This window comes from Nothoprocta perdicaria, unplaced genomic scaffold, assembly GCF_003342845.1.
Source record: "Nothoprocta perdicaria isolate Ctin4 unplaced genomic scaffold, notPer1 scaffold_491, whole genome shotgun sequence".
Classification (NCBI taxonomy): domain Eukaryota; kingdom Metazoa; phylum Chordata; class Aves; order Tinamiformes; family Tinamidae; genus Nothoprocta; species Nothoprocta perdicaria.
The window spans coordinates 81,807-100,369 of record NW_020455745.1 but is presented as its reverse complement, the minus strand read 5'-3'; the positions used below and the strand labels follow the sequence as shown (position 1 = coordinate 100,369).

Below are 18,563 nucleotides of genomic sequence, written 5' to 3'. Positions count from 1 at the left end.
TAGGGCCTGTGGATGCGTCAGTCCAGTTTGAGAAGATCTGGTGGTGGCTGATTCCAGAGGCTCTTGGGTTGCTGAAGTTGTGAGTTGGCAGCAAGAGAGATCTTCAAAACCTCTCCACATCAGACCAGATCTCTGCAGTGTCTGTGCCTGTCCTTGACCTCTCGTTCCCAAAAACCCTTTACAACCTGGTGTTGGAGACACCAAAACCCACTGTCTTTTAATGAATTCTAGGTTGCTAGGTTGGCACACCCTTAAATACCTATTTGGACCTAGCCATAAATCAGTGTTGGGCACAGCTCCTTTGAAAGCCTTTCCCAGCTTTCACTCAGTTTCTCAGCAAGGATTTGGGACAGAAAAGCACTGATTTTTGGCCTCCTTTTGTCTGTTTGTGTTGCAAAAAGGGGTAGTATTCTGCAATCCAAATCTGGAATTTGTTTTGCAGGAAACCTGCTGTTTGGTGGTCTGGTTCAGCCCCACGTTGGAAAGCAAAATGGGTATTTTCCAGCCAGCAGACGTCAAGCAGAATGTGGTCTGGCATAGACCTGCTCCAGTATGAAGCCCTTTTGAGGGAGCTGTGTTTTCTGTCCCAAGGAGGACACAGAGCTGTTCCCTTCCAGTAGAGTCGCCCTTTCTTTGAGGTGAAGCCTCAATATTTTGTCAAGAGCAGCTTGCTTTTGTCTGACATCTGAATATCAAGTCTCTCACTCACCAGCTCCTGGTCAGGACTCCTCGGTTTAATCTGGCCTGTTTAGCTTAAGGATTAAAGCACAATTTATGGCTGGGAGATGACAAAGCTCATGGCTCTGGTGAGGTGAGATTATCTGTCTCATCGTGGGCTGCTTGTTTGTGGCTTTGTGGTTGCAGGCACATCTCCGTTCCTGATAGCATCGGGTCATGGGGTCACCTGGCAGCTTTTGTGCTTCATCTGGTACTGAGGGCACCAAGGAAAGATCCCTCCGAGGGAAGGAGATAGAGGTGAAATTAGGCCGGTTCAGTTTAATAGCAGCTTGACTGGGAGGCTGGGAGCCGTGTTCCTTATGGAGCCAGACTGGATCCAAGAGCAATTCCGTCTTGCAAGATCCTAGGATGCATCGCTGGCAGTGGGTGCATCTGCAACCACATCGGTGCGAGCATCCCTCCCTGTTCCTCTTTCCTCTGGCAAAGCGTGGATGTTTTTAAGAAGACTGTTTGCAAGTGGTGGTGTCCGCTGGCAAGTGAGGATGGGTGGGAAGAACTTGCGGAGAGAGGATGAAGCCGCTTTCTAGCGGCTCCTTTCCAGGCAGGGGACACTGCTGCTGGTGGTGCTGGCTCCTGGGGACTCTCATTTCAGTGCAACCAGGGCGTTGCTGCATGGCACCGATCACCAAGACGGGCTCTCTGCTCCTGGAGCCGCACCTGGCGATGCGGGAGCCGTGATTCCCTGCCGCTTTTCCCAGGATGGAGCAGGGAAGCCGTGGCCAGAGCCTGGCTGTGGGTTTTGCTGTTGTGTCTGCACCATGGGAGAGGCAGCGCTGAGTCAGGCTGCTGCTTCCCTTCCTGCTGCTGCTCTCCATACTCCTCCTCAGCCAGATATTTGGTTCCGTTTGGAACGGGCTGGCCTCCAAAATCTGGCTTTGAGATTTGGTGCCAGGCTTGGCTGCCCGGCCAAGCCAGATGAGTGGAAGGGAAATGCACAGAGAAGTCAAAGGTGGCAATGAGATGGGGCAGGCTTTGGGGGACACGACGGAGGGTTTCAGCCCTCTCCATCGCCTGCTGCATCCTGCTGCGCCCTGTGTCTGTGCAGCCAGGTGTGCCTCGTCTCCTGATCTGCTCGGATAAAGGAGACCCTGCCCAAAGTCCAGGGACTTTTATCCTGGCCCTCTGGAAGATGATCTTACCAGCTCAGTATGCTCTCCCAGAAGAGAACAGTTTATTTGTCCGAGTTCCCTAATTGCTGTTTATTAAACATGGGTGATGCACGAAGCCCAAACAACAAATGGGCAGCTGGCCCCGAGGAATCGGAGCGATGCAGCTTAGGCAAGCCGGAGCCAGAGCCCAGAGCCGAGGAATTGGAATGATGCAGCTTAGGCAAGCCGGAGCCGGGGCCCAGGGCTGCGGCGCTAACGAGCAGGGCTCGTTTGAGCCTCTCCGGGCACGCGAGGAGCGGCTGGAGGGCGAGTGCAGCGTGACGCATCGCAGGGGAACGGCCGATGCTGCGGCCGCATGGGCAGGAGGCCGGGCGGCTCCGGGGTCCCGCTTGCGCAGAGCCAGGCTGAGCTCGCGAGGCTCCTCTCGAGTTGGAAAAGGGAAGAGGGGCCCCGCTGGCTTGTGTTTAATGCAGCTCGTCACCCTCGTGCTGTGACAGCAGGGATGCTGCCAGGCTCCGTGATGTGCTGGGGGAGACGGGTGGGTTTTCTGGGACTGTGATGAGGGGCTCCACTTTGGAGAGGCCTTGGTCCGCGTGGAGGCTCCTCAGCTCTGCCTGGCTCTGGCTGCAGCCAGAATCATTTGTTCTGCCCCAAAACAAGCATCACTCGCAAGGAATGCACCGGAGGCTCTGGGAGGCAGGCTGGGACCTGCCCGCTTCTGCCTCGCGCTCGCGGAGGTTTCCAGCCTATCCGTGAGCTCACGTTGCTTCCAGGAAACCTCAGGTATTGAGCAAAACAGTGACGCGGTGCTGCAGCCTCGCGGGGCTGGATGCCTCCCCAGCAGCCACATCCCGTCACCTCCCCAATGCAAGGGGCTGCTTGGGTTTGAAAAGCCACTTTTGGTTGCTCGAAGGCTGTCCCGGAGCCTGCAAACTGCTCCACAGCCCATCCATCTCCCTTGTCCCCATGGCAGCCCCATTTCCCAGCCAGGCGCCCACCCCCTGCTCCATTCGGTGCCCTGCTACAGAGGAACCTTTTAGCACCTTTTTGCAGCTCTTTGGAGCCGTGCTGGGAATTTGAGGGCTCCAAATTGCCTTTGCAAGGATCCCTCAGGCTCCCAGGGGTTAAGAGGCGTCTCCTTCCTCGCTGCCAGCGAGGACGCGGGCTGCACAGGTTTGCTGCTGCACATTTCTCAATGTGGACTCGAGCCTGTGACTTCACCCCGTGCAGCGCCCGCCGCCCCGATTGCAATCTGCCCCGCGCTCTCGGGCCGCTTCTAATTGGGCTTTTTGTTTCCGTGCTGCGTCACCTGCCCGAGGTTTGTGGCGCCCGTGCCGCGGCGTCGCTTCCGCGGGCGCTGCGAGCCCGGCCTCCCGGGGAGGCCGCCTGGATATTTGGGAGGCCTCGTGGCTCTTCCACAAGGGGTAGATTCTCTTGCGGGGAGGGAAAACAACCCAAAGCACCGAGACTTGGGGCAGGTTTTTGTGTTGCTTGCACGCCAATGTGCGTTGTAAAAGATGCAGCCTGGCCCTTTGGAGGTGCCAGGCACGACACACCTGCCTGCTGGGTCACTGCATGTGCTGGGATCAGCCCTAATCCCGGGAGCAGGCAAGTCCTTAATCCACGCTTAATCTGCCGCCCGGGTTGATTCATCCAGATTTCGAGTCCCCAGGTCAAACCCGGTGCTCCTGATTCATGCCAGCTGCATGCCCAGCAAAGTGGCAAGCTGGGAATCGGGCTCTGACTCGAAGGGTCTCCGCTTCCAGTGGGCGCGGGAGCATCATCGGCATCATGGAGCCCCGCGCCAAACCCCCCAACACCCACGTTTTCCCTTCTCTTTTCCCCCCTGCAGCCCGAGCTCTTCCACGTTGTCCTTGTTCAAGAAGGAAACCTGCCCCAGGGAGGAGCCGGAGCCCTGCGAGGACTCAGTCGTGTCACAGGCAGCGTGAGTAGGAGCAAGTTCATTATAGTAATTATTATTGTCATCGCTGAATGTATTGATTGTGGCGGGGTCTGCCCCAGCCCAACCACTCCCTTAACTTCCATCAGCACCCCGGGGTTGTCTCCCCAGCAGGTCCAAGGCTGCAATCCTGCCCTTTGCCCTTGCATAAAACCTGGCGCCAGTTGTTGGGCTGGGAAAGGAGCAGAGGAAATGGGGGTTGCACCTTGCTTCCAGCTTCGGGAACGTCTGGGTTAAAAGCTGGATGCTGCATTCAAGCAGGCAGTGTTGGGGTGTGCACCCGGTAGGATAAGAGACCTGTTTGCACTGACAGCAGGCACCTGGAAATGCCAGAGCCCAAATCAAGGGAACTGCTCTCTGCTCATTCCTCTGTTCCCAGGTTTGCAAGAAAATCGTGTGTCTCTGGGAGCTGTCTTGCCCCCCCGGGAACAGAGATTGTCATCTGAGTTTGGTTATCAGAGCCATAAGGAAACAGTCGTAATAAATTAATCATCTACTTTCTGCCTCCCGCTCGTCCCCTGGCTGTGATGTGCTGGGGGGAGCTCGTAGCTCTTCCCAGTTTATCCTGTTTGAATAATCGCTGCTTCTCGGCCTTTCCCGAGTTGTTTGGATGTTCAGAGGTTGAGCTGTTTAGAGCAGACCCCTGGGACCACCAGGGCTTTTGGAACATACCCCCTTTGGATTTGTTAAATTCCTGGAATTCCACATGGGGACGGGCTTGCTGGGGATCTCTCCGTGCTTATCTGCGAGTCGCTGTCTCTGGAAACCACATCCCTCGCTGCTCCAAAGCCTGGTCCACAGGAGATAGGCACTTAATGCTGGAGATTTTGCGGACAAAAGGCCTAAAAATTCGGGCGAATATTTGCAGCACCCACTGGGCAACACGTAGCTTTGTGTTTAGGGAGTGGAGTTGGGCGATGTGGAATTTACTCCAGCCTCTCCCATCTTCTTCCTGTCGTCGAGACAGTTTTTATCTCCCCAAGGCCAGGGAAATGTGCTGCATGCAGCTCGGCCTCTGTCTCCACTGCTGTTTATCTCCCTTAGGAGCATTTATGAAGCAACAAAATGTCTTGGAGACTTTGGATTTTGCACAAACTCTTGGGATTTGCACTCAGGGCCAGAAGTTGCAGAGCAGCTTCATTCCTATGTAGGCACTGGGATGAAAATAGTTTTCTATTGTGGGAGCTATTGAGAAACCCAAAACAGTAAGCAGCCAGCACGGCAGCCACCCAAAATTACCGCTGTTTGCACAGCCCCTGGCTCAATACAATTGCAAACGGGTGGTTCTGGGTGGCTGCTGCATTGGCTGCTTGGGATTTTGGGAGCAGGAAGACCTCCAAATCCAACCTGGGCTGGTGGAGCAGCCTCTGTCGTTGCCTCTGCAAGATAAGAAGTTTTCTTAAGAGCATTTCTGGCCGATGAGCGTGTAAGATAACGTCCCTTGTCGCCCTGTGTGCTTCGCAGGAATTGCTCCTTAACGTGGGCCTGAATCAGGCCTGCAGAATCCCCCCTGTAAGTGCCCTGGCTTTAGCCCAGCTCCTAAAATCGAGCGGCAGTGAAACGCTCCCACGGCTGTCATCTGCTCCCGATGGGGTGCATTAGCTTGCAATGCAAGTAATTAAAAGAGGAATGCGGGAATATCTTCTCCCTATGGCTCTAATCTTAGAGCCTTAGTCTTAATCTTACGGCTCTAATCGTGGGCTGGAGCGAGTGAATCACCGGGAGAGGTGCGTCCAGGCACCGGGAGAGGCACAGGCTCCAGGTTTGGTTACTTGGGTTGTTCCTTTCTCATCCTGAGACTTGCAGTTTCCCTAAAAACTAAGCCCTGTATCAACAGAGCTCTAGGCTTCATCCCAGTCCCCAAATTGGAGTATTTTAATTTGTTTGTTTGTTTGTTTTTTTCTCCCAAAGACTTTAGCTGCAGGAACAACTCTCAGCTTTCATGTAAAAAAAAATTACCCATCTAATTATGATTATGCATAATTATAACTATTTATAGTTATTCCTGCCTGGTTTCTTGCAATTGTAGTCTCTTGTAATTGGGAGCAGAGGAGGGGAAGATGAAGAGAGTTTTCAGTAAGTGGGAAGCGGGCTGGTGCGAGGGGCAGGCCGGACTCATGCCGAGCGGGATCCCCGCCAGCCCGCCCGCCTGGGCTGGGTCTGCTTGTTTGCCCCGTCGCTTATGGCAACGTGCAAAGGTTCCCGAGGCCGGGGCGTAAACCGGCCCCGGGCGTCACGGCGCGGGCTGAGCCGGCGGTGGCGCCGGGAGGTGCCGCGGGCGCCGCCGCTCCTTCGCTCTCCGCTTCCTTGCAGCAGGTCGAGGAGTAACCAGGACGGCGGGACCTGTCGGCCGGCTCGGAGCCAGCAAACAGTTTTGCAGCACCCGGGGCAACGTGCGGCTGTTGCTCCCGCGAGGCTGTTGGTGCAGAGAGGCCACCGAGGTGGTTGGAGGCTCCTGGAAAAGCCGCCTCGTGATGACTGTGCGGAGTGTCGAGTGTTCAGTTCGTTCAACCTGTTGGTTCAACGTGGTCAGCCGCGGTGGCGATGAATTCAGAGGAGTTGCACCGGGTCCAAGAGACCTTTGCAAGCTCTTAGCGGGCTTAAGGGCTATCATAGCAGGGAGGATGGCCAACCCTTGGAAGAAAACGTGACAAAAAAGGAGGATTTTGTCATTTTCCAGCGTCCTTTGAGTCGCTGGCTGTTGCCTTTCTAGAAAAATCGCTTCCCTGTAAATAGTGTTACGAGGCTGGAAGGATGCGTCACCACGTTGAGTTTTATAGCCCGAGCGGCGCAGGAGGTCGGGCTGAGCGCGTCGCTAATCCCCTGCGCGAAATAACAGCGCTGCCTGGATGCAGCTCCCGTTGGGCCTGCCTAGAGCACGTCAGGGACATGTGGCCTGGCACTGGGGACAGCAGGAGCGCGTGTTCGCCCTCACTGAGGCATGGAAATACCTGTCTTCCTGTGGTCATGGGAATTATAATTTTATAATGTCACTTAGATCAGCCAGAGCCTAAAAACCGTGGAGCTGTCATCACGGCACAGGAAAAACCTTGGGAATGGCAGGGTCGTGTCTGCTGGTGCTGGGTGAAGTGCTGCACGGGGGGTTATCCCTGAGAGCACCAGCTCGACGGTGTCACCCTCGGAATCACAGAATGGTTGAGGTTGGAAGGGACCTCTCGAGATCATCTAGTCCAACCTTCCTGCTCCAGCAGGGACGCCCAGAGCACAGGGTGGCATCCAGGTGGGTTTGGGAGACCTCCAGAGAAGGAGACTCCACAACCTCCCTGAGCAGCCTGTGCCAGGGCTCACAGTGAAGAAGTTCCTCCTCACATGGAGGTGGAGCTCCAGGTGGAAGGTCCCACGGACTCCAACACACAGCACTCGTGGGCTACCTGGCTCGTGAGCCCACCGTGACGCTGCTTGTGGTCGAGACCCCGGTTTTAATGCCTCACTAACGAAGCTCTTTGGCTCGTTAATCTGCAGCCAGGGCTGTGCTGTACAAACGCAAACCCTTCAGGGCACTCCCTGGCCGAGCAAGCTTTCAAACCAAACACTGCAAACTAAACACAAGCAAGAGAGAGAGCCCAGGGGGCACGGACGGGAGGGTGAGGAAACACCGGGATGTTTTAACCAGCGTAATAACACGTTCTTAACATATAACCTTGCTTGCCTGCAGTTTTCTTCATCTTCCACGAGAATGTGGCTGTATGTGATGATTTTTAGCCCGGAGTTGAGGACCCCGCGCATCCTGGAGACGCTATGGAGTGATTTCCCTGTGGAGAGTGTTCCAGTGGGCAGCGCTGGGCTGGTTGCAGGTACGCAGGGCTGGCTGGCGTGACACCCAGCGCAGCATTCACAGGGGCAAAGCACTCTCCTCCCCGAGGTGTGGAACCGGTTCACGTTGTCGCCCCTGTTAGCCCAACCTGAAGCCCAAGGGGACATTCACAAGGGTTCGGGGGCAGTTGTTTGTCCGTCTGCTTGTGCAACAACGTGCTGTTACCATGGCAGCTCCGCAGCACAAGGAAACTCGACCTGGGGCATCTTGGAATTGCTGAATCCTGACTTAACCTGATTGGGAACTGGATTTAAACGTTATCAGCGTAGAGGCTGCAGCTTGCAGCACTGCACTGGCTGCGCAGGGTGAATTAGATTTTTCCAGGCCCTGCTGCATTGACTAAGTTGCTACTGATACTGCCCAAAAAATCCAACTCTGAATGCAAGGTGGACTCATCCTCCCCTAGAATTGGCAGCAATTAAGATTATAAAATGTGTTTTTGTGGATAGGACTCTTGATGGTGCAAACCAGGGTGAGGTTGAGTTCTCTTCCTGCTGAGCTGCTGTTCCCTGCAAGGCTGCCGAGAGCAGCGCTGCCTTTATGGTGCTTTATCTGACAGCAGGACTGTATTTTCCTTGGAGGGATCGCCTGATTCCAGGCCAGACTTTGAAATCTTGTGGCGAGATTTATGACCCGATAGTGAAGGGAACCATCCCTATGCAGCTATTCAGAAATGCAGCAAGCTCTCACAACTCTTTTCTATGCCTCTGCTGGATAGATGCCCAGAAATGTAGGCTGCAAACTGACCTGTCCCCTTTCTAGTTCAGACTGGCACCCTGGTCACAACCCACCTGAAATACCTTTGCTTCAGTGCTAGCAGCAAACAGAAAGCAAAAACTAGAGCGACGCTGGGCTCGTAGCTGCTGGTGTAGTTTGTCTGAGGATGCATCTGGTTTGGATTACAGGTTGGGCGAGAAGCTGGGGCCTCTTATCTCTTTTCTGCTATTGCAAGGGGGAGCTCAGCAGGGAAGCCCTAAAAATCGGTGCCTGTTCCCTCCTCTTTCTATATAACCTCCTTTTACTTGAGCAGCAGGGAGCGGAGAGGCCACGAGGAGGGATGAGACCCGTCCCGTTCGGATGCTCTGCCTGGGGATCCCGGCGCAGGTGAGAGCGGCAGCTCGAAGCACCCCGGACGCGGAACAAAGCCAGGTCTGAGCGCGGGGACGCCAGGTGTCCCCTTTCCGCCGCCCTTCCCAGGTTGCCGGAGGGGGAGGCTCCAAGGCACGCCCAGCCGAGGCTGTAAAACCTCTCCTTCTCCTGCCCTCCGGGCAAGCCCAGCTCTCCTAACGGATAAAAGGAGGCGGCAGACGGAGAACTCGCTCCTTCTCCGGGTCTCCGGCGCAGCTGTCTCAGGCTTTGTAAGGAGAGCGTCCTTGGAGCAGCCATGTCCCGCTCCGTGAGCTTCAGCTCCCGCTCAGCGGCCGTCCCGGGGATCAGCCAAGTGCGGGTCAGCACCGTGTCCTCGAGCCGCGGGGGAGCGGGTGCCGGCTTCGGCAGGCCGGGCTCCAGCCTCTACAACCTGGGCTCTGCCAGCAAGCGCATCTCCCTGGGAGGAGGTGGCAGCTCCTACAGCGTCCGCTCGGGATACGGCTACGGCGGCGGGCTCGGCATGGGCATCGGCTCCGGGGGCATTCAGGAGGTCTCCATCAACCAGAGCCTCCTGGCGCCCCTCAACCTGGAGATCGACCCCAACATCCAGCGGGTGCGCAAGGAGGAGAAGGAGCAGATCAAGACCCTCAACAACAAGTTCGCCTCCTTCATCGACAAGGTGAGGTGTCAGAAAAGCTGCTGGCCCGGGGGGTCCTTCTTTAAGGCAGGCCTAACCCAGAGCTTGGCAGTGGGGAGGTTCACAGTGACACAGATGGGCTCAGGATTAGGTCCACTAGGGTGTGTTTTACCTGTTCCAGTCTGAGAGCTCTTTATTAAAGCCTTGCTTGTGTTGCCTTCCACAAGGGATTTTGCCCCTTTTTGGGCCAATTTTGCCCCTGTGGTGTTCGGCATTTGTTGCTCATAAAATGGGTGCAGGCTTTAAACCTGAGCCCAGGGACAACTGCAGGATATGTGGCGGGGATTTGAGAGAGGAATTGACCCAGCAGAACAGACCTTGATACAGATCTGGTGTTTGTTTCCCCAGACCTTTATCTCTGTAGCTTTGCTCTTTGCAACCAATTCATCTTATGTCCTGTGCTGCAAATTTGAGCTCAGGCATCCTCGAAATGCCAGGAATCTGGCCCTGGAGTTCATGTAATTGGCTGGCTTTGAAGTCCTTGCATGGCTTTGCTCAAGTGTTGGGCAAGCAGGATTTGCTTATCTTTTAATTAAATACAAAGCCTCACCTGTCAGAAACCGAGCCCCTGAGTAGCTCACGATGGCCCCACATGGTCTTTATCACCCTTAGGGTATCTAGGAGCTGCTTCTGAGCAAACTGAATTCCTCAGATACCTTCCCCAGGATCCAAGCTCCTAATTCACGTTCTCCAGGGGTCTGTGCCAGTTCCCCTTCCTTGCGCTTTCACAAATGACCCCTTGCTTGGTTTTCAGGTCCGGTTCTTGGAGCAGCAAAATAAAATGCTGGAGACCAAGTGGAGCCTCCTCCAGGACCAGAAGACCGCCCGGAGTAACATTGCTCCCATGTTTGAGGCGTACATCAACAACCTGCGGCGTCAGCTGGACGGGCTGTTGAATGACAAAGGGCGTCTGGAGGGCGAACTGAAGAACATGCAGGATCTTGTGGAGGATTTCAAGAGCAAGTAATGTATAAGCTTCTCATCTAACGGTACCGTGAGCTGGCAAGTTGGTCGATAGCTTGACAAAGATGTCCCCAACTTTCCAGCTAGCGAGGGAGACCTTTGCCAGTTAGATGTACATGCCAGGGAAGCTGCCTAGGTTCTTCTAGGCATCAAAAGGCTAATTTAATCACTGTGGGGCTCACGTTTCATCATTGGGTCGCCTCACTCAAAGTGGCCCATCCAACATTTAGGTGGCCCTTCAGGAGAGGTGAACCTCACCCCAGGTGAGGGATGTGGTTATAGCCACCCTTGGCAGGGGAGGAAGCTGCAGGTGGTGCAGGAGTTGCCCGTTGTGCCTGGCACCTGCTTCCCCAGTGGTTTTCAGTGGCTCCATCCTCTTGACTTTGCACTGAAGCTTCCTCGTGGACAGCCCTGTGCTTTGGGGTGTCCGCTCAGGTCTGGAGGGACAACTTGGGAGCTCTGCAGGTTGGAGCTTGTTCAATGAGCAGGTAGCGGAGCAGGTGACTTGCAATATTTAAGGGGATTTTCTGCCCAAATCATGGCTTTTCTATCTGAATTGTGTCGGTTGGGAGGAGTCCCGTGAAGAAAGTAGCCTTTGTCCCTGCCTGTGCCCAACCCACCTGCACAGAGGAATGCCTAAAGAAAAAAGAGCTGGCAGACTGGATCGGACAGGAACTGGAAACAAATAGATCTGATAATCCCCGGGGCGTGTTGAGGGAAAGTCAATACTCAGTAATTCCCAAGTAGGTGCCTGGGAATGATGTTTCCCCCAGTCCAGCTCCGTCCTGTGCTCATCTGCAGCTGGTGTAAATGCACCTTTGTGCTCTGTAAAGCCACAGCAAGGGGCTGCTTTGCACCCAGGGAAGTCATGGCCCTATGTCAGGTGAATACGAGGAAAGATGTCCTGGGACAGATTTATTTCTCTAGCTTTGGACTATCCTAGAAAGTTAAATCCCGTATTTAGTGAGGGGAGGGAAGGCTGGTAGGATTTAGGAGCCTGAGATCCTAGTGAAGCAGCAGGAGTTCAGGAACAGGATTTTGGAACCTGCTTCTCGTCCCTAAGAGGAAAATCCAGTCTCTTGAGCTGAATGCCAAAATCATGGTGAGCAGTTCATGGGTCTGTTGCTCCTCTTGCATATCCTCATTCTACGAAGTAATTCCTTATTGACTTCCAGAGCAAGGGGGAGAATTGCTCTGTATTTGCACAAGGCTCTGAGGGATCATTCAGTCCATGGTTTTGTACCTAGGTTGGCTAAGGGTGTGGTTCAAAGTAAGCAAAGGGTGGGAATGCTCCGTGTCGGTGCCAGGCACGCCAAAGTGCGATAGTGCCCTGGGCTTCCTGGGGCACCTGCCCCGTTAATGGAGAATATCGAGCCGTTTGCCCGTGGGTTGGCCAGTTCAGCGGGGGCTCCCTCAGGAAATGAGCTTGGCAAACCATTCCAGAGCCATTCCAGCTTTTCACCGGCCTCTAGATATCCGTGCTGGGGAATAGACTCTTAATGCCATTTACGCTGTGCTGCAGACTGCAGTAGAGTCATGCAGCTTTCCAGGACATGCATTACCCTGCAGTTGCAATAATTGCTACTGTACTGCATTACTGCAATAATAGCAATAGGTGCATTGACCCCAGAGGGACAAGACCCCTTTCTGATTGCCAGGGTAGAGCAGAGGGAGAGCTTAGCTGAAGGCAGCTAAAACAGAAGTAGCTGCACAGAAAGCAAGAAATTACAGAGCTAGTCGTGCAGGGAGTGTATAAATAAACTGAGCTGGGTTGGAGCTGTGAGAACAGCAATTCCGAAACAGCCGGAGAAAGAGAGTGTTTCCTTTCTAATTCCTTTTCTTTCTGAGATCCAGAGCCTGGATCTCAGAGGTCTAGATCAGAGAGGCTCCAGTGAGTGCAGAGGGATGTGGTTTAAACCTGCTTCAGTTCCTAGCACCTAAAGGTGATCGTCCCAAGAATGGCTGTAGCCTAAATGAGACGTAAATGGGGCTTTGAAGTGAAACCACTTTGTGCAGAATGAGAGTAATTGCGCTTAGCTCTTACCAGCACGTGACCACCAGCTGCAAAATACCCTTAAATGTCTGGAATATGGGCGTGCAGTGTGACAACAACCCTAACAAATGCTTTGATCCTCATAAAGGAGTCTCTTAAATGTGTTTGCATCTCTCCTGGATTTGTATTTGCTCCCTTTAGGGGGTTGGCCAGTACAAAAGACAAAAGCTTCAGGCCATAACTACAGTTCTCCAGGTCATCACAAGGCGCTGTCTTTGTTTCTTGGCAGATATGAAGATGAGATCAACAAGCGCACAACAGCAGAGAACGAGTTTGTCGTGCTCAAGAAGGTGGGTGTTCCCCTGTGCTGCAATCCCGCGGCCTTGCAGCTGCCCCCTGGTCTTGTTATCCAAACTGGCATGGATTTACAAGCCCAGCTCGGTGTGTGAGCCTCCAGACCACGTAGAAACCTTCCTCCCAGCTTCCTACCGGCAATTTCCTCCTTCAGCAGATGTTCCTAAGTCATGGTGGTGCCTTGGGCATAGGGACAGGGGGAGTAGAACTTGATGGGCTCGTTGATTTTGAAATCATCTAAGGCAGTGTGGGCTTATCTATCCAAGCTACTGCCATTGCTGTGGATTATCACTTTTTTATCATTTTTTTTTAATTTTTATTTATTTATTTAGGATGTGGACGCTGCCTACATGAACAAAGTGGAGCTGGAGGCCAAGGTGGATGCGCTGACAGATGAGATTAACTTCCTGAGGGGTCTCTACGAAGCGGTAAGGTCCTTTCTGCACCCGTGGGTGCAGAGTGGCCAACGGTGCCATGTAAAGTCAATATGGGGGGTAAATGAACCTTGCGGCCAAGCAGCAGATGAATCTGAGAATAAGAACTAGCTCCAGCTGCTGTTTGTTCCTCTGTGCTCTGTGAGTTGAGGATGCAGTAGGTTTTCTTCTAACTAATCCTTACTTTGATGAATTCTGGTTTGCCTCCCTTTCCTTTTCTTCTGAGTCTCTCTTAATTGACCTCCAAAAGGGAGACCCTCAAAAGTCAGTGGTTAACGTTATTACTTTTGATGCAACTGGCAGGAAATTCGTGAGCTGCAGGCCCAGATCTCGGACACCTCTGTGGTCCTGTCCATGGACAACAGCCGCAACCTGGACCTGGACAGCATCATTGCGGAGGTTAAAGCGCAGTACGAGGAGATTGCAAACAGGAGCCGAGCAGAGGCCGAGTCCTGGTACCAGAGCAAGGTAAGTTCACGTGGAGAGAAGGGCAGCAACAGCTTATGGTACTAGATGCATCCTGCACGTGAGGAGCGTGGGGGATTGCAGCCAGCTCGTGGCCGCGCGCCCGGCTCTGCTCGCCACTCACACCGTTGCCTGTTGCAGTACGAGGCGCTGCAGGTCACCGCTGGCAAGCACGGGGACGACCTGCGCAACACCAAGAACGAGATCTCGGAGATAAACCGCATGATCCAGCGGCTGCAGGGGGAGATCGAGAACGCCAAAGCCCAGGTGAGGAGCCGCCCTCGCTTTGCTGCCGCCCAACAGCGAGTTGGAAAAACAGTTTGTGAGGAGTCGAGGCTTGTGAGGAGTCGAGGCTTTGAGCATGCGTCTCGTTAGAAGCAGTTGGGGATCGTTTTTCCCTGTTTCCTTGAAGGTCGGTGCTGAGAGGTAGCTGAGTTGCACAGAATGAACCCATAAGGGGCTGGGAGGGCAGAAGGGTGCTGCAAAACCATTCCCAAAGGGCAGCCCGTGCAGCATCCTACCCTGCACCCACGTTCCTTGGGCCCTCTCACTTCTCGAATCTCTGTCCGCTCCCTTTTTGCAGAAGGAAGCCCCGTGTCTGGGCACGTAACGGGATTTTTACCGCTAGGGGAGTTCTGTTTGCTTTCTCCAGGAGAGGTTACTGCTTTATCAAAGGGATGGTGAAAGCCTGGAGAGTGGTACTGATTCTGTTCAGGGGCTGGATCCTGCCTGTGACTAAGGAGTCTACGTGGAGCTGGAGATAAACCTTTGTGACTCATCCAGTTGTTTATTTGGTTGCAGGGCAGGGAGGCTTCAACACACATTGACAAGCAAATAGCAGACCCAGTGCTGCTGCCTTCAATAATGAATGAGAGCACAGAGCACATCTGCTTATGTTCGTTGTGATCCCTTCCTGCCAAGAACTAGCTCTATCTGGAGGTGTAGGGGCACTGCTGGGGGTATCTTAGTCTGCTGCCGTGATGTGGCCCCCAGGGATGTTCTGGGGTTAGGCCTGGGTTGGGTAAGTGCAGGTCTGCTCGAGTCCATGCTTGTCTTGGAGCTTACTGGAACCCAACAGTAGCAGGGAGAACCCAAGCCCATGTTAACCCCATGTGCTGTGTGCAGGTGGGCTGAGGAGCAATAAGGGGCACCTGGGGGTCTGAGCCAGGAGAGAGAAACAGGATCAGATGGATCACCTCGTGGAAGAAGATGCCTTGGGATGAGATGAGCCTCGCTTTGCGAGCTGCTTTCCCTCTGGCGTGGTGAACTGCAGTGATGTGGGCATGAACTCCTTGTGGTCTAGGTTAGGGCAGGTGACTGCAGTGCGCTGCAGAACCCTGGAGATGTTCTGTAGATGCTGGAAGTTCATAGGCAGGAGAAACCTCCCCTGCAAAGACAAGGTGCCCGCTGACATCTCCCGCTCTGTTCCCCAGCGTGCCAAGCTGGAGGCTTCCATCACCGAGGCTGAGGAGCGTGGCAAGATGGCCGTCGAGGACGCCAAGGCCAAGCTGGAGGAGCTGGAGGCGGCGCTGCAGAAGGCCAAGGCCGACATGGCCCGGCAGCTCCGCGAGTACCAGGAGCTCATGAACGTCAAGCTGGCCCTGGACATCGAGATCGCGACCTACAGGAAGCTGCTGGAGGGGGAGGAGAGCAGGTGGGTGTTCCTCTTGGATACTTCTGAAGGTGTTCAAGCAAAAACCAAAGGAGCTGTTCACCAGTGCGCTCCAGTCCGGGGACAGAAAACTCCCAAGTGGATCAGATCCCCCCGGAGTCAGGCCAGGGCTGTTCTTGCTCTGTCATCCCCCCCTTCTTCCCCTTCCGTGATAACAGAGCTGGTAAATGTAGGGCCGGAACAAAGCGCTGGATGGCACACTTATCTTGTCTGAATTATTTACAGCAGCAATAACAATAATTTGCCTCCATTGTGCTCATCCTGAGAAGCGAGGCCCTAAGGGAACACTGAGTAATATGGAACCTAACCTGTGCTCTCCCTTTTTCTGCCTCTGTTTTCCTTCTCCACCAGGCTGGCGGGCGATGGAGTTGGCAACGTCAACATCTGTGAGTTGACTTTTTCTTTTAATAATTTATAATAGTGCCTTGCGGTGCCCTCGGTTTGTGCAGAGTTAACCCTGCTCTTACATGAGAGCCCCTGGGTTGGACCTTGGTGGGCTGTTGACTCTATGGCAGACTCCAGCCCTACATTTTCTGTATGAATCCTAACTTGGAGGGGCAGGATGATCCTTTGGTTTCTTTCCTCCCATTTTTATTTGGGGGAAAAGGCGTGCTCATGGAAAAAGGCCCTTGGAATTGAGGGAAGTAGAAAAGTCTGGGGTCTAGGATAGGGTTTAGAGGGTCTGCCTGGCTTGGGAAGCACTGAGCACTTGTCTTGCCTGAACGCTGACCAGATGCTGGTGTCTCGGACACCATCTGCAGCTCCCTGGGCCCGTTGCTCTGCTTTTTATCCCTCTCGTTGACCCCCTGCCAGATATGATGGATGGAGCGGAGGGTTGGGATTTTGGGGGTGTTTCTTTGTGAGGGTGCCGTGCTAGCTTTGAAGTTCCCTGGTGCTCATGCTTGGCTTGCTTCTTTGTGTGGTCTCCTAGCTGTGGTCAGCTCCAGTGGCGGAGGTGGCTATTCCAGCTCCAGTGGATTGCTTGGAGGAGGCCTTAGCCTGGGAGCCGGCATGGGCAGCGGGGCCCTGGGCTTCTCCTCTGGAGGTGGCTCCAAGTCCTACACCGTGACCACGACCTCGTCCACCCGGAGAAGCATCAGGAAGTAAACTCCGAAGCCATCAGTACCCAAACACATGGGGGGGGAGGGAGACCATAGAAAGAAAAGTTGTGGTGCCTTTTATAGAACAAATTGGCTGCAAAATTTCTGCAGTGATGAATGAATTGGAGTAAGACATACCAGGAGACCTGGCCCTGCCACATCATGCTCAAGGCTTGATCCTGCAGTGTTGTCCTTGGTGGAAAATCATCCCACCAAGAGCAGGTTCAAGCCTGGAGGGTGAAATTGCCCCAGTGACGCAGGTGGGGTGACGCTTATATGTTACTTATGTGCCTGGTACCCCCTGCTCAGAGCTGAATTGCACCCTTTGAAGGGCAGAGCAATCATTTGAATGGCAAACTTCTCTGCATTTCTGCTGAGGTTTTGCAAAAGAGACCAGAAGAATTATCTTCCTCTGCCTGTGATCTGGAATACCTTATGCCCTTGGGGTCCTTGGAAAATGCCAGCCCTTGTTATGACTTTCAATCTGGATTTGTTTTCTTAAAATACACCAGGAAGAAAGCAGTGAAACTGTTTTGGATTTTCTTTTCCTTGTTTTCTTTGGAAATTGGCCCGGAGATGGAATTCAAGAAGTCTCCTCCGAGTGAAGCTCATTTCTATCTTTCAGACTCTTTGTAACCCCATAACTCATAAACAAGTTCTAGTTCTTCCCTCCCCTCAAAAGAAGCCTAAAGTTGAAGGGATAAAAATTTGCTGAAAACTATAAATAACACAGTAACCTGCGAGAGAACATAGCCCATTCTTGGACCTCTCTTTACCACCCTGTATTTCAAAGCATAACTAGTGATATTTGATGTCTCTACTACAGCCAGGAAAAAGCAGGTTTTGTTGATGCATCATTGCAATAACTACTCGTTCCTGCCAGAATATTTCTTCAACTTACACATGCCAGGGCAGTACTTTGCTACTGCAGTAGGAGGAAAGAAATAGGAAATAAACGACTCGAAGCTGCACGGAATTGTTGTGGTGCAAGCTCAGCCCCTTCCGCGCATCGTATCTCTGGCTGAAGTTTCCTGCCTTTTGGTCTGAGAGTTGTCACAGGGCTGCTAATAAAGATTCCTTGTTGCATCCTTCTTTGATCCCGGATGAGAGGTCCTTGTTTGTGCTGCTTTGTGACCTGGGATGCTCAGGAGCTTGGAGCATCATCAGCCGTTATCATCTTCCTCCTGCTTCCAGGTTCCTCCTGAGCCCGCAGCCTCTCCTGGAGCCAGGGGCAGAGCTGCAGATTGGGAGTTGGGAGCTCTGGGCTTTGCTTCATTGAGCCTTTCACCTTCTGGGTGAGTTCGACCTGCCTGGTTTGCTCTGAGTCCTTGTTTGTGGCCACAGGGGACCAGTTCATTCAAGCACCGAATGTGGCCATGGCAGGTGAGAAGGGCTTGTGCTTTGGGGCTGCTAGCCCAAGCAGCAGGAAGACCCATGGGGCAGACCTGGAGTGAGCCCTTGCTGGAGCCGCTGGGGCGACGGCCGCCTGGAGCCTTTGTGGTCGCCAAGAGAAGCCCTTTGTGCTGAGGATGGGTAGGAGGCTGCCAGCACCCGGGGTGGCATCGCTGGCCGTTCCTCCCCGAGAGCGGCACGGGGCTGCAAAGAAGCATTTCGGCTCAGCATTTCAGTCCTGCAGGACGAGATCCTGCAGAGTCTGGGTAATAGAGACAGAGGGGAGATAATAAGATAACAAAACAAGAATGTTTAGTGCTGACAAATATCCACAGGGCAGCCAGCGTCTACGTACAGCCTGGGCAGATGGGAAAATGAAGGAGGGTTAAACCCGAAGTCCACGTGTGCTCTGTTCCCCTATCCCTGGCTCTAACGGGGTGCTCTGGGCACGCAGAGAGCTGCTGGCCGGTCCAGGGAGGGGTTCGGACCTGCCACAGTCTCCGCTCGTGCCCGTGAGGAGGTTTTCCCGAGAGCAGCGTGGTGCCAGCGCAGGCGAGAGCTTTCCCATTGCCCTGGTAAGACCTGTGGCTGCACAAGGCATCGTCCTTGGTCCTGCCAGGTCTTCCCCTTGGGAGAAACGCCCTAGTTCAGGAGGAGCTTTTGACTGCGCAAGGGTTTGGGGCCCGTAAATCCCGCAAGTGTTTTGCAAAGCATCACCTCCTAGGACACTGGTTCTCAGTGCCCAAAGAGGGTGATGACTTC

At 53.8% G+C, this 18,563-nt stretch overlaps 1 protein-coding gene across 1 annotated transcript; it reads left to right on the top strand.

The window, feature by feature from the left end:
• The first annotated feature begins 8,864 nt into the window (after nucleotides 1–8,864).
• LOC112954187 (keratin, type II cytoskeletal cochleal) lies at nucleotides 8,865–16,587 on the top strand. Its single transcript, XM_026047328.1, has 9 exons — nucleotides 8,865–9,410; nucleotides 10,183–10,391; nucleotides 12,674–12,734; nucleotides 13,071–13,166; nucleotides 13,476–13,640; nucleotides 13,779–13,904; nucleotides 15,071–15,291; nucleotides 15,661–15,695; nucleotides 16,241–16,587. Exons 1-9 carry the CDS (start codon nucleotides 9,027–9,029, stop codon nucleotides 16,414–16,416), a joined length of 1,473 nt encoding a protein of 490 aa, XP_025903113.1. The 5' UTR covers nucleotides 8,865–9,026; the 3' UTR covers nucleotides 16,417–16,587.
• The last annotated feature ends 1,976 nt before the right edge of the window (nucleotides 16,588–18,563 follow it).